Source organism: Sceloporus occidentalis, unplaced genomic scaffold (genome assembly GCF_023333645.1).
Source record: "Sceloporus occidentalis isolate IW3139 unplaced genomic scaffold, rSceOcc1.0.p SCAF_5, whole genome shotgun sequence".
In the NCBI taxonomy this organism is placed as follows: domain Eukaryota; kingdom Metazoa; phylum Chordata; class Lepidosauria; order Squamata; family Phrynosomatidae; genus Sceloporus; species Sceloporus occidentalis.
The window spans coordinates 84,567,249-84,586,767 of NW_028316985.1; the positions used below are offsets into that span (position 1 = coordinate 84,567,249).

General features: G+C 42.1%; 1 protein-coding gene across 2 annotated transcripts in view; it reads right to left on the reverse strand.

Annotated features, from left to right (window-relative positions):
- The window catches only part of MAGI2 (membrane associated guanylate kinase, WW and PDZ domain containing 2), a 789,679-nt gene that overhangs the window by 35,800 nt on the left and 734,360 nt on the right, over nucleotides 1-19,519 (reverse strand). For both annotated transcript variants that reach the window (XM_089524612.1, XM_089524611.1), the window contains one exon: nucleotides 2,054-2,192. In XM_089524612.1, coding sequence (XP_089380738.1) covers nucleotides 2,054-2,192 — 139 coding nt within the window. The remainder of the gene's footprint in view (nucleotides 1-2,053; nucleotides 2,193-19,519) is intronic.

The following is a 19,519-nucleotide window of genomic DNA, read 5'->3' on the forward strand; positions in this document are numbered from 1 at the left end:
CCACTGCTCTATAGGAAAATCTTTGGACGCTTCCTTGCTGTTCCCCAGCAATCTAACCAAGCCAGAAATGGCCAGATTTAGGGTACAGCAGCTAAGAAAAGATGGGTTTTGGTTGGATGGGAAATTATTGTTGCTACATCTTATAGCTCTGTTTCTTGAGGCAGAATCATGACATTATTTTTCCATTTAAACATACTTTAGATTGTTAGCAATCAAAAGTCCCCCTCCCTCACTTTGAACCGGCCAGCTTAATTTACCTCTTATGTCCCCCGGACTTACTCTCTCAGCTGAGCATACTCTGCAGGTGTATTTCTATTGATTTATTCTCATGAATGCCTGGGAACATATTTAGTCATCTATCTCATCATAACAAGGGGAGTCAGTGCATTTTCAAACAACAGGATGGGGAGAGGAAGGACTAAGAAAACGACTCAGCCCATCAGAGCATGAAAAAAATTACTTTTGGACTACAACTCCCAAAATCACCCAGTGAGCCTTACCAGTGACCATACTGGCCCGAGGATTTAAGAGCTGTGTTCCCAAAAAAGTAATTTTCCCAGTGCTGCAGGTAGCAATTCAGTTAAGGCCCAAGATATTTGTTAGGGATGTTGTGGACTTTCTTTCATTGAAATTTGTCTCCCAGAATCTAGGTAAGTACCAGTCAGGAATGGTTCCAGGACCAGTTAAGAATGTATCAGTATATTCTTTGGCAGATGTGGTGGTACACATTTTGAAGTCAGAATCTGGAGGAAAGGTTTCCAAAATAGCTTCAAGCTAAACAAATATTACATGGCTTTAAAATTTGTAAAGATAATTATTTAAGTCTAAATCCGTTACTCTAAACTAGAATAGATCAACTGAATCATTCAATTCAATGCATTTATTTTAGTCAGATACTATATGTGAAAAACAGGAAAAAGGGAAAATGACAATACAGCATTACATTCAATCAAGGGAATTTACCAAGTTCTCATTAAATTAATGGCTTTATTTGAACTGAGACTAGCACCTGGATTTAGGTTTTAGGCTTCTATGTTTTTTCATATTGACATAAAAAAGAATTTGAAAGTAAGACTATTGCAAGGGGAAAATGACAAACTGTTTTCTTTCGGAACAAATTTCTAAATTTCTAATTGCACCTTGGAGACTATTCCTTTAATTAAAAGTGTCAAGAAATAACTCTAGGTTACTTAATATAATGAAGGGATGCCTGCATTCTAATATCCCCCTGCCATCCTCATTTTTAAAAACATAATGTTTTTGTGGTTATATTGAGAAAATGCATAAATGGCTGGTTGTACTATGCCGAAATAAAAATGATTGTTATTCCTTTTTAAAATGTGCATTCCTCCTTTTCCCCACATTACAACCATGACAATAAAATCAATTCCATCCAGCCCGCAAAATAAAAACATCAGAGCAGTAGCAAATCCCCCAAATAACCCCAAGGAAGCATTAATAGAGAAATAAAATATATATGTTATGAAAATACTTGTAACTATTTAACTCTTAGAAAGTTTGTTGTTACCAAAATCTTCCCATGCATCTATCCATGTGCATATACAGTTCTGTTTATAAAAAAGCCATGTGAAAATCAGTCAGAAGACATTCCATTGGTGCTTAAAGCATCTCTTATCCAACCAGGTAAGTCATGAAAGTATTTGGGATCAATATAATAGAAAGTAAAGCAGTTGCTGCAGCTAAGTATCTCTAGAAGTCATACAACCACTTAAGTAAATGTTACAGCATGTACCTCCATCTTGATTTGGGGCGTTTACAAGAGATGCATAGCATTGAATGGGTCCCATCTCAATGCACCAGTCTGCCAGTGAAACAGACACCACTGGAAGAAGGAATTTCCTTTTCCCCCTTGTATCTGCTTCACCTCTTCAAATCATCTGAAGAGGGTAGAGGCACCCTCCCAAGCAGATCTGAAAAGGTGTAGAGAGGAAGGGGAAATCCACTAGTACAATGCGGGATGGAGTCCTATACATGTAATTTAAAACACAAAGATGCTGCAAATGATTCAAGAATAAAAAAAGTGAAAACCCACCATATTCTGGGACTTGTCCAGTTCCACGTTTCAATAGCAACCGCACTCTCCTGCCACCAGATTTGATTAGTTCTATTGCTCTGGCGTGTGTCATGTCCCTTGTGCTCTCCCCATTAATTTCAATTATTTGATCTCCCACCTGCCAGATTAAAGAAAAGAAAAGAAAGAAGAGAGAGAGATGCAAAGTTAAACAAATGCAAATAGTGTATTTAATTTTGCATACTCAAATGCCTAATATGTACAATTATGTGCACATATTATTCACATACCATAAGTTTTAATGTACATGGATTGCAGCTATATATCTGTATACATGGAACAAGGAGACACCAGATTCCTCCTTCCTCAAACCCATTGAAAATACTTAATTGGCCTAGCTGGCCTAGCTATACCACCACCAGCCATTGACAGAACACAGATGCAAATCTTCTACCACTAGAGGCCAAATCAATCTGCCCAATGGGATAGCTGGCCCTGATGCGATAATGACAAACAAAAAAGTAACACAACATGCAGTCATATCTTTCTGCCATCTTTGATACTTAAGTGCTCTTTTGCTGAAATCGCAACTTGTACAGGATACAAGAACCACTTTGCTCAGTACACTGAACAACTGCTAGGAATTTTGAGAGTATCCCATACATAGAAGTAGTAAAGAAGGATGCAAGCCTGAGTCGAGCTTGAGCCCCTAGCTAGTAGTGAACTCGAACCTTATGGTTTGTGAATGAGTGGCTGCAGTACAGGCATTTAACTACTGCGCCACCAAGAAGACTCTCAACAAGACTGTCTGAAAATATTGAGAATGCCCAGTTCTTTTTGTTTTGATTGTACCTAGTAGTGTTGCTGGGTTGTGTGTGTGTGTGTGTGTGTGTGTGTGTAGTGGTGCAGCCCACACTGGGGTGAGGGTGCCCTTCCTATTTTTGCCACCGAGGCTATGTCTCTTAAGAAGGGGACTGCACTAGCACTGTACTTGAGAGTAGGGAGCTGCTGTGGTGGTCTGCTCACAAGCAGGGAGTCATTGCCACCCCTACTTGCAAGTAGATCATTGGGGTCAATTCCTACTCATGAGTAGACCACCACTGCTTCCCCCTTTGCTGCAGGGAAGGAGAAGGCATTAATGGACCCTTTTGGCCACACCACTGGCAGCCCCTGCAACGGGTGACACCAGGGGGGGGCAATGCGTCTGATTGTACCTGCATTGTCATAGGTTTTTCTGCTTTTCCATCTAATCCTTTTGTAAAACATGCCAGGTTTCCCTTTCTCCCTTATGTCCCTTCTCTCCTCCATCTCATTGATCATGTGTCACATTGAGTGTGAAGTAGCATTTCAAAAATCAATTTTCACCAATTTCCATCCATTTCCACAGAGCCTTTATTATTAATCAGGAATTACAGTTATTGTACTAAAGTGCTTCAGCAATATCACCAGTTAAGTATTAGAATCAGAATCTTTTAGTGATAACATTCCTCTTTCCCTCACTTGATCTCTGTTGAATCTTCATCGTGGAAATAACAGCAGTGCTTACTTGGTAGCCATCTTTACTAGTTCTGAGATAATTAGAACACATAGGCAAGTACCTAATCTTTTTATTTTAGAATGCATTGGGTTAAAAATAAATCCTCCCCAGGCATGGGAATAAAAAGGTCTTGGCAGTACCAAGAATTCAGTGGAAATATAAAAAAGCAATCAATATGTCACCAGGATATCAGAAATAAAATTGGTTCGATTATGGATAAAACTGGCATTTTAAGAGATTTTAATAAACCATCTGGATGCTGCCTAATGCATTGTTGGTAGTGCCCAATATCCTGGCCCTGCATTTGTCCCTACCTGTCCCACTTAACTTGGTTTCTGTTCTCACACTGCAACAGCTGTCTGCATGGGTGTCCTGCAGAGCCACCTGGTACAGCTATTGCCACCATAGGCTGATTGCTTCTGAGGTCAGAATGATGCACCCCGTGATAGTCAGGTGGTGGGTGCCTCATTCTGACCTTGTATATATAACAAGGGAAACCATTTCTGCTGGGAAACCATTTGTATATTTTGTACAAATGAATCTTTCTCAGTGAAGTTCCAAAGTGCAAAGAACTTTCCCACTTTTTGTTGTTGAGGATGCAAATATTAACATTAGTTCCTAGCACAGTGCCGTCACCAAGGCTGGTGTCACCTGGTGTGGTAACTCACAGTGTCACCCCCCTCCATTCACCTTGTCCTATACTACACCATACAGAATCCCCAGTAATGTGTTTTAATAAATAATAAATAATAAAAATTTTATTTGTATACCGCCCTTCCAATGATCAGGGCGGTGAACAACACATTACAATTACATACAACCATATACAATAAAAACAAACTCTTAAAAAAGCTAAAACCCCATCAACCAGTTACCATTGCTGTCAGCAAGGGGGAGACTAGCTGGAACCTATTTCAGGGAATGCCAAACGAAACAGGAAGGTTTTTAATTCCTTCCTGAATTGGGCCAGGGAGGTGGCCGAGCGGAGCTCTATGGGCAGCGTATTCCAGAGGGTCGGGACGATGATGGTATATGCCCTCCTTGTTGTGGAGGCTAATCTAGCCCCAGGGACCCTCAGTAATTGCTGCCCAGATGTTCTGAGTGTGTGGGGCGGAATGTATGGGGAGAGGCGGTCCTCAAGGTATCCTGGGCCCAAGCCATGTAGGGCTTTATAGGTTATAACCAACACCTTGTATTGTGCCCGGAAGCGAATGGGCAGCCAATGCAGATCTTTAAGTACAGGTGTAATATGACTGGCCCTGGAAGTACCAGTGACCAGTCTGGCTGCCATATTCTGTACCATCTGTAGCTTCCGGGTGTGGTACAAGGGTTGCCCCATGTAGAGCGCATTGCAGAAATCCAATCGAGAGGTTACCAGAGCGTGTACTACCGTTTCAAGGTCTCTCTGGGCCAGGTATGGGCGCAGCTGGCGTATAAGCCGAAGCTGATAACAGGTGCTCCTGACCGTCGCATCCACCTGAGCTGTAAGGTGAAGCGACGAGTCTAGAAGCACCCCCAGACTGCGCACGGAGTCCTTCATAGGAAGCGTGATCCCGTTCAGGACAGGTGGAACCACCGCCATTCCTGGACCAGGGGAACCTATCACAAGTACCTCCGTTTTCTCTGGATTCAGACTGAGTCAATTTTCCCTCATCCAGCCCATTACCGACTCCAGACAGGCCACGAGAGGAGAGACGCCATCCTCAGTCACTGCATCAGTCGGAGACATAGAGAAGACTATTTGGGTGTCATCAGCGTACTGATAACCCCGCGCCCCATGTCTCCGGATGATCTCTCCCAGCGGTTTCATGTAAATGTTGAAAAGCATGGGAGACAGAATGGCTCCTTGAGGGACCCCAGTTGCGAGAGCCCTCTTATCGGAGCACACGTCTCCCAGCTGCACCATCTGGAACCTCCCAGGAGGTAGGACCGGAACCACTGGAGCGCAGTGCCCCCGATTCCCACCTCTGCCAGGCGCTCCAGAAGGATACCATGGTCTATGGTATCGAAAGCCGCTGAGATGTCCAAGAGCACCAACAGGGACACGCTTCCCCTGTCGATGCCCAGACGGAGATCATCGACCAAGGCGACCATGGCCGTCTCAACCCCGTAACCTGCCCGAAAGCCAGTTTGAAATGGGCCCAGATAATCCGTTTCATCCAAGATCGATCGAAGCTGGATTGCAACCGCCCTCTCGATCACCTTCCCCAAGAATGGCAGTAGCGAGACTGGCCGATAATTACTATGTATCAGGGGGTCGAGGGAGGGCTTTTTTAACAGCGGTTTTATAGTGGCCAATTTCAAGCTGGATGGAAATTGCCCGTCCCTCAGAGATGTATTAATAATCCGGTGTAACATCGAAGTTACCACCGGTCCCCCCTGAGCTACTAGCCATTGAGAGAGCAGGTTGTCTTCCGAACACTTCCAAGGATCTTGTCCACATCATCAGTACTCACCAACTCAAACTGATCCAGTTTAATAGAGTCCACGGAGGCTCTGGACGCCTCTACCCTAGGTTCTGCTCTAATGCCGGCGTTAAGACCCTCGCTTATCCGAGAGGTTTTATCCGCGAAGAAGTTGTTAAATTGGTCACAGCAGGCCTTAGAAGGTTCAAGGATCTGGTTCAGGGTGGGAGGGAGCTGAGTTAGCTCCCTGACCACCCTGAACAACTCTGCTGGACGCGACTCCGCGGATGCGACACGAGCACCATAGAACGAATTCTTAGCTGCTCGTATCGCCTCTCCGTAGTCCTCCAAAAGGCGGTCTAGGAGAGCCTTGTCGGCTAAGCGTAGGTGTTTCCGCCAGCGGTGCTCTAGCCGTCGCAGGACCCGCTTCCTTGCCCGGAGGTCTTCCGTATACCAGGGCTTACGTTTGGAAGCGGGTCTGAGAGGGCGCTTGGGAGCGATACTGTGTATAGCCCTAGAGAGACCGGTATTCCAGATACCAGTCAGGGCATCAACAGAGTCGCCGTCACTTCCAACCATGTGCCCCTCTAAGGCTTCCTGGAACCTTTTGGGTTCCATCAGCCTTCGAGGGTGGACCATCCTAATAGGTCCACCACCCCCGGGGGGGATCTGGGTAGAAGCCTTGATTTTTGCCTCCACGAGGAAATGATCCGTCCATGACAGGGGGGAAATATTAGTTATTTCCGCCCACGGATTTTCCGCATCCGTACAAAAGACCAAATCCAGTGTATTTCCTGCAAAATGCGTAGGACCCGAGATCAGCTGGGACAGGCCCATGGCCGTCATGGTATCCATGAATTCCCGAGCCGCACCGGATGGAACGTAGTTGGCCGCAAAGGGGATGTTGAAATCGCCCAGGACAAGTAGCCTGGGCGTTTCCAACATCAGCTCCACAACCAGCTGTGTCAGCTCGTTAAGGGAGTCTGTTAGCGCACAGGGTGGCCGATACACCAACAAAATCCCTAGACTATCATTTTAGTCATAAATTATAATTCCCATATAGCAATAGCATTTACATTTCTATATCATTCCATACTGAAGTGAGTAGGCTCTAAGAGGTTTACAGCATGTAAGGTAATTGCCCCCAACAAGCTGGGTACTCATTTTACCAACCTACAAAAGGGTAGAAGGCTGAGCACTGAGGCACTGGGATCGAACTCGCAACCTTTTGGCTGCAATACTGGCCAACTGGTATTTAACCACTGCACCATCAGGGCTCCCTAATCACTGAATGTAATGGCAACAGTTGTGACAGAAACCCTAGCAAAATTAAAATTATACCTTTCAATTACAATATCACAGGCAAAGCCCAAATGCATTTACATGTACAGTACATAGTTTCATGTGGTTAAAGTGAAAAATTGATGATGTGATGTTTTTAATTTTTTTTAAAAAAAGAATATTTTTTTAAAAATTAAATTTAAATTATACACACACACACACACACACACACACACACACACACACCTCTTTTCTCCTCCCACTGAGCCTCAGCCCACTGAACTACCTCTTCAGCCTTTTAAAAGGCAAACATCGCAGTCTGTTTCTGCCCAAAGGCAGATGCTTGAGGAGCAGTGGTGTCATAATCTTAGGGTATCTGCACTCCCTGCCCTCCCTAGTGATGCCCCTGCCCTAGGGCATACACAGAGAGGAGAGAGGTAGAAATCGGCCATCTATTCATTCATGGTAGAAAGACCTTATGAAGGTTGGCTGCTCTTGTTCCTTTAAAAAACAACAACAACTACCCCATAATTCATCTCCAGCAAGGTCACAAACTGCATCACTTCTGCTCCAAGCACAAACATACCCTTTGTTCATGGTTGCAATGTAACTGTTGTCTTGCTTGACAAACATTTAGAAGCTTCTCCCCAAGAGCAATTCTCTTCATTTGTCAAACAAGCCCAGACTGTGAAGAACAGACAATGCCACACAATGGCTCCCTAAACCCCATAGCTCAGCTGTCGCTTGACAGGCCAAGGGTTATCACTCATGCGGCCAAGTGAATGTGCAGTCAGTCAAAGAAGTGTGGTATCAACAGAACAACAGGTTGCCCATCAGCTCCAGCTAAATAAAACTTCAATTCCTTTGGCTGGGACATTTGATCACTGTGGCATAAAATGACGGATAACTTAGGAAGCTTTTTCTTTGAAAGGCAAGGTACAGCTGCTAGACAGGAGGACACATGGCTGAGCAGATTAAATAAACACAGTTATCAAGAGAAGAGCAATGCATCTGTTTTGCAATCGCTCAATGTGAGCAGAGTTCTGTCTGCCAAAGAAGGAAGAAGTCAGACTATAGGAGGTATCTGGCCACCAATACATAGAAATGCCATTTTAGTGAGAATGGGAAATAGATTATATGGCAGTGGTCTCTTAGAGGATAAACAGGATAAGATTTCAGAGTTCTTTACAATAAATTAGAAAAATTAAGTACACTGAAATTACAAAAAAGGAAAGACATGTGATGGATTCAATCAATGTGGCTTAGTTCATCTTGAGAGAACCTAAAAGAAGCACCAATCCCCTCTATTCTCTTGTTTCTTTTAGGGGAAATACCAAAGAGCCACCACAGTCATTATTTTTCCATTCAGGCATTCAAAAAGGCCAGAAGCTGTGCCACAGTAGAGAGAGTAGAGGGGGCTGGTGCCTTCTTTAGGTTTTCCTGGGACAGACTAAGCTCTTGCCTTTTGTTACCCTATTCAGAGAAGGGGATGGTTCCTTTAAAACAAAGAATTAAGGTACAGTACTTATATTGACCCATGAATTTGCTGACCCAGGATTTTTGGGTCTATTTTTTGACTAAAATTTCTAGAGCTATACATGAGTTTATAGTCGGCCCTCCTTATTCCCGGATTTTTTTATCTACAGATTCAAGCATCCACGGTTTAAAAATATTCAAAAGAAGTATAAATTCCATATAGCAAACCTTGATTTTCCACTTTATATAAGGGACACCATTTTGCTCTGCCATTATATTTAATGGGACTTGAGCATCCACAGATTTTGTTATCAACAGGGGATCCTAGAACCAAACCCCAGCAGACAACAAGGTCCCACTGTATACAGTACATTAGCAGGTAGGTATGTATTATTAAATAGGATGGCCAAGTGGTTTCACATGTCTTTTTCTGTAGTTAATTTACAAAGGTGAGCCACTGCTTAGCCAGCCAGTGCTTTCATATTGGAGCGTTGTGTATCCCTAGGCAGTTCCCATGAGGCTAGCTATATTTTTTCTCATTGGAAGCATGATCATGCAGTGTCATTCCCAGTGATATTTCAGATATTGATTTTAAAATTCACCTGCCACTATGTCCCATCATAAGAATCTCTCCCACTGAACTTCACTCCACAGAGCATTTGTTGCCCTGCAAAAGGATTTCATGCTCCCTGCTCAGTTTCCAAAAGATACAGCTGAGCCCAATTTAAATAATCCACACAAATGCCTGAAATCAATAAACAGAATATGTTTTTTTTCTCTGCAGAATGAAGTGCTCTGTCACATTCACAAATCATTTGCACTTCTTTGATACAACTGTAAGCTACATCGTCATTATTCTTTTCATTGACACCTATTGAAAGCAGGGGAGTGCTTTGCTTAAAAGAAAGAGTCATTGCAGCTCAGATTAATTCAGATTCACCAGCCATGCACCGGAACAACTGAGCTATGAAATTGGGCGGCTTGTTTTGTAACAATAATGAGGAGATAATATTCCAAGGGAACATCTAAGTTACATTATTATTGATAGGTTAATTATGAATAAAAGTGTATAGCTTTTAAAAACCATTAAAATAACGAGACTTGGATGAATGCAACATTTACACATGTTTAAAAAATACTTCTGGTTAGCAAGAAGATCATTGATGTCCTTCTTATCATGCCTTTTGTGTAAGATCAGGAAACATCTATCAATTTTCTTTGAATTGCCACAGACAAGTATGTTTACATGGATCCTGCAGAATGAAGGATCCTTGATTTCCATTAAGTCAATGTTTCTTCATGTATCTGATGTGGAAGACTGGCAATTATTAGTGCCAGGGACCAGCATTACAGTTGTGCCCACTGGGTATTTATTTATTTATTTCATTTGTATGCTGCCTTTTCCCCAGAAGGGACCCAAGGCAGTTCACACATAAAAACATTACCAAAAATTTTAAAATAAAAATTAAAACAATTAAAATAATTTAAAAGTAGTATAAAATTACATAAAAAATTGTTATATACAATTGTTTTTCTCTCTTGGAACTTGCCAGGGCCAGCTACCAATGGCTCAGAGCCTCATGGACGCTGGTCAAAGGACCACCACTGAGTAGCTCTGCCTTATGTCATCTTCATCTAAGTTTCTAAGGGATCTGGTTTGGTATTGCTGCAATATCTGAGAAGTCAGAAAAGTGTTCTTACAGTAAAGAGTTACAATGAGGTGCTGAAATATGCTGTAATAGCACCCAAAATTTGGTTATATTATCTTTTTGAACTCCAAATTCCCAGCCAGCATGGAAAAGCCTGGGAAATGTAGTAAAAAAGGTAACTTTTCCATGTTCTTCCCAATTGTGCACCCTCCACATTCTGCTGTAGCCTCCTGTTATTGTATTCTTTTGCAGACAGTGGCCTAAATCCAATTGCTACCCTAAAGTAGAGTTGACTCATTGAATACATAAGTATTGAATTACCATTTAGCAGTGGATTCACTGGGTCTTCTTTAGTTGGGACTAACAGCTGCATTTAGGCCAGTGATGTCCTGCATGCCAGCAAGGAGTGATCCATATATATTGAAAGAACTGGGCAATAATTGCAGCCCATCTTTTTGAAACTGATATGCAGAGGCACTACCTCAAAACCAGGGGCAGACAATGTGCAGCCCTTTAGATGATGCACTGCAACTCCCACCAGCCCTAGCCAGCACAGCCAATGCTAAGGGAAAATGGAAGTTGTAGTCCACCAACAGCTGGAGGGTCACAATCTTCTCATCTCTGCCCTTAATGGTCTTCACTATTGGGTCAAATCTCAAAATAACTCAGCTTTAAGTTGACAGTACAAGACTCACATAGAAAGAGACACATAAATTTTCTACATTGGAATTTCTTATACAGAAAGGTTGGGAAGAAATCATGGAGAAAGACTAGCTAGAAAACTGACAACGGCGTTGTGATCTGTGTCTTGGAAAAAAAAATCCAGAATACTGAGGAGGAGATGGTCTGTGGTGGGTTTAGTGGGAAGGATACTTATTAACTGGAGCATGCGATGGCTTGGAATAAATGCAAGTTCCTAGAGGTATTTAGAGGGTTAGTAAATATTGTCAGGCAATGTGCACGGTTGACTTATGACGTCTCAAAGCAATTACAGTAGCCTAACTTAAAGCAAGTTGCCTGCTGTGCCATTCTTGAATAAGCAAGGCTCTGCCAACAAAAAAAAGCTCATTACAGGTGCACCACTTCCCTGCTGCACCAGAAATGAATGTAATTGCTGGCATAGGCTTTCAACCTGTGTTAAGTGAGGAAATTTAATGGTAAAAACAGCACCCGATGATTGTGCACAAAGGGCACTGCTGTCTGTCGTCTTCTTAATGCATTTTATAATTAAACCTCTTGAAAGAGACTAATTGCCCTACGGAAAGTGACATCTCCTGTTTAGACATGCATTGCGGTTTCCAAATTAAACACTCAATATCTTATTATTATTTTTTACCGGCATCCTTGCTGCTGACAAAAAGAGGCAACATGGGAAGGCACAGCATTATGAAATTTTCTTAACAGCAGTGGTCCCCCCTTGCCCCTTCTACTTGTGGATCTTTTGTTGGTGAAATATAACTAATTATAGAAGTTGTCATAACAGCAAACAGATTCAGGGAGTCAGCTGGGGTCATACATGGCTGGTATATGGTGCATGAGACAGGATCCTCTTGGTTCAGTTTTTATCTCAGATGCTAATGTACTGTGTGGCCTTCAATAAGTCACTCTCCTACATCCGCAGCAACACTTCTGTAGTATGGAGACAGTAACACTGGCCAACCTTATGTGACACATTCTGAAACTTAAAACACTACATAATATTAAGTACGATTACAATAGGTGCGTACATTTACAGTGACTTTGTATGCTAGGGCTATTTCACAGTACACAATTATAGCACTGCACACTACACATTTATAGCACAGTCTAACTGCTGTGGCAACATCCTATGGAATCCTGGGAATTGCAGTATAGGGAGGAATAATTACATTTTTAATCAAGAAGGCCCTCGTGTCCCCACAACTACAAACCTCGTTTCAATAGGATTGAACCATGGCAGTTAAAATGGCATCAGAGTACTATAACTATTCATTATGAAAGTGCCCCTGATTACTACCACCAATCTAGCCTTCATAGAAAAGGCCTTATAGTTTTTCAGCGGGACCTTGCTTAGTGGAGAGATGTGTCTTCCTCATAAGTGGATCTGCAAACAGTAGAAGCATAAGCCAATAAAGCACAAGTTCTTCGCTAATTCCTTGGTCTGTGTTTCTAATAGAAATCATCCTTACTGAACTGGTGGGGATGATGGAGTTTAGACAAGAGCGTTCTCTCCCTGCTCTACAGAATAAACCTGGTGGACAGCAACCTGTAGGGACAGCTAAGGTAATTCCCTCATCTTGGACAGGTAAGCAACCTTAAGCTCTCTGGATGTTTGGCTTACAACTCCCACTATCCCTACCTTGCATCACCAATGGTTGCTTGTAGGAGTTATAATCCAAGCCATTTGGGAGACCAGAGATTTACCATCTTGATTTAAGGCTAGTTAATAGCAATAGGCAACCACTTCAAAAGGCAACCATGCCACTTCTTAGAACCACAGTCATAGAATCATAGAGTTGGAAGAAACCACAAAGGCCATCCAGTCCAACCCTCTGCCATGCAGGAAATCTCAATCAAAGCACCCTCTGTGACAGATGGCCATCCAGACTCTGCTTAAAGGCCTCCAAAGAAGGAGACTCCACTACACTCCAAGGGAGTGTGTTCCACAGTCGAACAGCCCTACTGTCAGGAAGTTCCTCCTAATGTTGAGGTGGAATCGCTTTTCCTGGAGCTTGCATCCATTGTTCCAGGTCCTGTTCTCTGGAGCAGCAGAAAACAAATTTGCTCCCTCCTCATTCTTGCTTGCAAGAATGTCATGGGAAACGTTATATATTATATATCCATAGCATCCCCTTCATCTACCAAGCTGGTAATTTTATCAAAGAAAGAGATAAGATTTGTAGACTGAAACGTATGTTGATTCTTTGTGATTATGGAATTGCCTTCTAAATATGCACAGACTCTCTGTTTAATTATCTGCTCTAGAATCTTTCCAGGTATTGATGTCAGACTAATTGGACGATAAATGTTAGGATCCTCTTTTTCTCCTTTTTTGAAGATGGGGACAACGTTTGCCCTCCTCCAGTCCTCTGGGACTTCTCCTGTTCTCCAGGAGTTCTCAAAGATTATTGCCAATGGCTCCCATAACATTTTCCAGTTCTTTTAATACTCTTGGATGTAGTTCATCTGGTCCTGGAGACTTATATTCATTTAGATTAAACAGGCATTCCTGTACTATCTCTTTACTTATTCTGTGCTGAAATTCCCCCGTTCTGTCCTCTACTCTATTTTCCTGAGGATGAGCACCCTTTTCCTTTTCTGAGAACACAGAGGCAAAGAAGGTGTTAATTCTGCCTTTTCTCTGTCTTCTGTTAGCATTTTGCCATCTTCTCCGTTCAGCAGCCCTACCATTTCCTTCTTCTTCCTTTTGCTGTGGACATGCCCTTTTTATTTTTTTAACCTCTCTAGCAAGCCTGAGTTCATGCTGCGCTTTAGCTTTTCTGACTTTACCCCTACACAGGCTAGCTATTTGTTTGAATTCCCCTTTGGTGATTTCCCAATTTTTCCATTTTTTATACATGTTCCGTTTAAAGGTTAACTCAGTTGAAAGCTCCTTAGTCAACCATCCATCTGTCCACACAGAACTTTTAACCGCCATGGGATTTTTAGACAGGGTAAGGTGGAGTGGCATGACAGGGGAAGCAGAACAGCAATGCCCACACACTGGAAATGTTTTCTTAAAGAAAGATCTGCAAATCAATTGGAGCAAAACATGGTTGTGTATGGCTTTATGAAAAAGCTATTGTCTTGAAGGGGACATCCACACTGCAGAATTTGGTTTGACACCACTTGAACTGCCATGGTTCAATGCTATGGAATTCTGGGAATTACTGTCAAAACAGATTGTTTCTGCAGTGCAGATGCTTCTGAAATCTCCTTAGAATCAAACTACTCTTTGTCCAGATGACAGTGCCCATGGCCTCCAAAGTAAAGCAGTAAGCAAAAATGTTAATTTATTCTGCTTTCCATACCCTGCTTCTTAATTCACCAGCCTTCCTAAAATAATAATAAAAAATAATCCTCCAAATTTACTTAAGTAGTGACACTCCTTTGGCTTACATGTTTGTTTTAACTAGAAACCCCAATACCTGAATCTGGAATCTTCTGTGAGGAAAAAAATGGATTCTGTTATTCTAGGCATTTGTAAAAATACCTTCTTGATTTTTAATAATTCAATGAAATATTGCAAAACTCACAAATAGGTCACTTTCTCGGTTTGTCAGGAGTTCTGAGGAGAGATGGGGCTGGGTATATTTCAAACTAATACACCTCTCCTAGCAGCTGCCAGGGATAGCAGCCAATCCTTTTCTGGCATTTTCGTGTCTGAAAAATATTGAGGGAGATCTGGCAAAAGGTCCAGGCAAAAGTTATTGTTGTGTGCCTTCAAGTCATTTCTGACTTATGGTGACCCTAAGATGGACATGGTGGTTCCATGGTTAAGACTGTGACTCTGACGATCGGCAGGTTGGCAGTTTGAGACCCAAGTGCTGCGTGACGGGTGAGCTCCTGTCACTAGTCCCAGCTTCTGCCAGCCTGGCAGTTTAAAAGAATGTAAAAGTGCAAGTAGATAAATAGGTACCATTTTGGTGGGAAGATAACAGTGTCCTGTGCAATCATGCTGGCCGCATAACCATGGAGTTGTCTTTGACAACACTGGTTTGGTAAAGGGGGAACTTTTACCTTTATCCTTTTAATTTTGGCAAGATTGATTTAGAAGGAGTTTGCCTTTGGCTTCCTCTGCTGTTGAGAGAGTGTGACTTGCCCAAGGTCATCCAGTGCATTTCCATGGCTGAATGGGGATTTGAACTTTGGTCTCCATTCATAGTCTAAGGTTCAAACCACTACACCATGCTGGTTCTCTCCAGGTGAGCACATGGGGTATTAAAAGGGGTTGGGGGCTGCAATCTCCCCACTCACATTTTCCCCATGAAGCATGCGTGTGGGTGTTTTGGTGTACACACACTGAGCCTAGAGAACCCCATGAATTAAAAATCAAAACAATGGTGTTGGATTCAAACAACCTTTTTTCCCTTGGAAGAAGTTGCCCTCCTTCTTGCCCCATCTCTTCCCTCCTGCAGGCTTTTGCTGCCCACTGACTCCTTAACTCCAGTGCAGCATAATACAACTGGACTAATTTTTTCCTTGTTTTCTATTTGCTAGACCTTCACTCTTTGGAAAGTGATGAGCTGCTTCTCTTTGATCTCGCTGGGACTGAACGTTCTTTTGCTCCTGCTGTAAACAAATGATAGGAAGGGTTGTCTTTCATCGCCCTCGGTTGGATAACTGGAGCTACCGCATATTAGTTTGGTGTCCCTTGACTGAGAAGATAACAAGAAGTTGAGGGTTTGATGTTGCTGCTAGTATTGAGGAAGATGTTGCATTTATTTTTCTCTCTGTGGCTCCCACCTGAATGCCACAGAAGACAAAGAAATTGTAAAGCACCAGTGTTTTTCAGAATACAGTTTTAATTATTTATGTGGCTAAATCTTACCCATGATGCTCTGATAAGAAGTCTTGAGGTTTGTCTATTTGACATCTTTGAGAGCTGTAATTTTATTTAAGTACATATTCTAGAATATTATGCATAATTTACCAGGGGCTATGCTAATTCAGTTTACAATATCAAAAATGTGTATTTTATAATAGGACATGCAGGCTTAAAAACAATAGTATTTTACATTCCAGTCTCTCTCTCTCTCTCTCTCTCTCTCTCCGGCTGTGTCTGCATGGGCCAAGTAGCATGTCCTCCCTCATCCTCATGCAGATCAGTCCAACTGACACAGGGCCTAATCCCTGGTTCTGGTGCAAACTATCTAGGTGATGCACAGACAGTTCAGCATCAAATATGCCTTATACCATCCTTACCACAGATTTTAAAAACTCAATTTTCACTTCACTTCTTCCCAAAAAAATCTGGGGCTCTTTGAAGTGACACCAGGTGGCTGTTTACTTACAATGCATCCCAATGTGCCACCCAGCGCTGCTGGTACAAGAGGCTCCCTCTGAGGTCAGAATGAGGTGCCCAACCTTGTGTTTTGTTCTCAGAAACAGTGATTTGCAACAGCAGTAGTAGTAGTGGGTGGCACAGTGGGATGTTGTGCAGACAGATGCCCACTGTCGTTCCACAGTGCCTGGGTAACAGGACAACTTCAGGGCAGCTTTGGTGCCAGAATACTCTGGACTGTTCCTGGAGTATCCCTGGCCCATCGAGACACCACTTCTCTTTCTCTCTTCTACTACTGTTAATTAAACCTGATTTAAAGTGGCTATTGTTTCTTTTCTGGAGGTTTTAAAAATTTCTCATGCTCCATGGAACTATAAAGACATATGTAATGAATCAAGCAGGGGTGGTTTGTGAGAAGCAAGTTAGCCATACCTGAAAAAAATGGGTAGCCTTTTCCTTTTCCTTTATCTTTCACTGGATAAATACTATTGTGTTCGTTCTTGGCTTTTATAAAGGTACTGTATAATGGATTGCCTATTTGCTCCTGATTTACGATGGAATCAGCTGTACAGCTGAACTCCATTTAGCATTCTAGAGCATTTCTTTGCCACATTTGTGCTACATCCAGCCAATTTGTGTCTCTTTGCCTATGCAAGCTTCTTTGGGACCAGCTGATTATGGAAAGCAGGCTAATGGATGTCTCGCTGTGCTACACAGCTTTATTATTCAGTTTGGTTCCAAGAATTAACAGGTAAATTAGAAGCTAGAGACAACATGACTAAAAAGGAATACTGATATCTGCCATAGAGAGTCAGGGTAAAGTCCTCCAAATGTGTTTGGAGTCAGTGTTTCAGAAAGAAAAGGAAATTTTTGAAAACTTTTGGGACTTATCGTTCAGCAATAGATTTCATGGGTCTACTGTAGTTGAGACTAGTAGCTGGATTTAGGCTTTACATAATTTATTTCCTGTAATCTTCCACAGATTCTGGCACACTTAAACAGATGCATCTGATGGAATGGGTTAGAGTTTATGAACGATTATAGTAAATAAAAGATTATAGCAAATAGAACTTGTTAGCCTTTAAGGAGCCACAGATTCTTGGATTGTCTTACTGCAATGGACTAACAACATTGCTACAGTTCTGTAGCTGGGGTTTGGTATGATACTGGTGTCGTCATAACTGGTGTTGCATCTACACTTTAGAAATAATACACCACTTTAAGTGCTGCAGCTCCAGCCTATGAGATTTTAGGATTTGTAGTTTTACAAGGTCTTTAGCCTTCTCTACCAAAGCATGCTCCCAGGATTAAGTAGGATGGAGCATGGCTGTTAAAGTGGTGTCAAATTGTATTATTTCTACAGTCTAGATGCAGCCTAAGTTCTCTCACTATCTCCTGCACCCTCCTCTGAATCCTCCTACAGCCATTACATGGCCTGGGGACAATGGGAGATAGCCATTCATCAAATGGCTGTGCTTGAGCAGCCAGCCCCAGCCTTTCAGCTTCTTGAGGATGCCTCTGTTGTCGTACTGAATCACAGGGGAATCAGGTTAGAGCATGGATGGCAGAGCTGTATCTGAACTGACCATAAAAACACACACATGCATGTCACCAACCTGATGCCAGCCTATGTATTTATGGGATTGTATTTTCAGCTATCCTTCCTCCAAAAAGTTTTATGTTGTTTGCTCTGTTAGGCAGGTTATGCAGAGAGGTGAAAGGGATTTTTGAAGGCCATCCAGTGATGTTCAAAGTTGAAAGGACTTGAACCAACCCAAGTGCAAAATTTTGTTAGCTACAGAAGAGTCCCATGCAGAAAACAAAGCATGTATAAAGGAGGGGTAGTTGGGTGAGTGGGAATGCTGCTCATGGATCGCCTGCTTTCCACAACCTCTGCCTGCTTTCCAGAGACTGTGAACAAAACCCACAGACATATAAAGTGCAGCAAAAATCAGTAAATACTAATTTTACAGAATTTGGTACAGAGATGATGAGACTGCTGAGCCAGCAGGGAAACATGTCAAACAAAACCTCATTGTATCAGGATTGTTGATTGCAAAAAGAAAGCACCTCCAGGTAATTTTAATTCCCTGTTTGTTCTCCTAAGTATCTCTATATCATTGTAAACCCAAGGCAAAGAGTTCTCCTGTTTACTCAAATATTTCATTAGTTCAGTGCTAGATGTGCTCCAGGGCATCCAGAAAATGAAATTTCACTGTATTTTTGTCCCCAGCACCTGGGAGACTTTGATGTTTTCCACTTGTTGAACTCAGACAAACTCTGTTTGTTTCCTTTTCCAGCGGGCATTTTCAATTGTCTTTTAAAAATGTCTTTGGTATTGCTACTCATCTGTCTTCTATAAACAGATACCTCTTCTCTAGTTTCTGATAAGCTCTGTACTCTCGTTCTTGTGTATCCATCATTCTCAGTTCATGCATTTGTACTGAGTCTATTGACCCAGTCAGTGATCTTCTCTGAAGAGGCTCTCACATCCTTTACTGAATGCACTACTGCTGTTTCTCTTTCTTCCTCTATTTATTCCTGTTGCATGAGTTTGCTGAAAGGGCTTCATCATACCAGCAACTGCAAGCTTTTAAACTTTGGAAACCCTGCAAGTTTATTCCTCTCATTTCTCTTTTGCCTTATAGCATTTCACTTGTTCTGATCTGAGTGCTATAAGACTAGGCACAGGTTAATTCTTGTGGAGGGGACATATATGTATATATATAATATAGTTTAAAAAGGGACACATGTATGATAAAAAGCAAACACAACAAAATTGTGCCCCCGATGTAATTCTTCAGTCTGTTCAAGGGACTTTTTGATATCACACCTGCTTAAAATTCTGTATTAATGTCTGTGTTTAATAATGGAATGGACCAAAGAATTTCAGAAGAAAATCAGCCTGTGCTTTATAGATTACAGCAAAAAACTTTGATTGTGTACATCATGCAAACCATTATTTGCATTCAAAGAAATAGGTGTGCCACAACACCTGATTGTCCTGGTGTGCAACCTCTGTTCATGACAAGAGGTCACTGTTAGGACAGAATATGGATAAACAGAATGGTTTCTTATTGACAAGGGGGTCAGGCAAGTCTGCTTTTTATCACCCTATGCATGCATGGTATAGATGGAACATAACACATAGAAAGT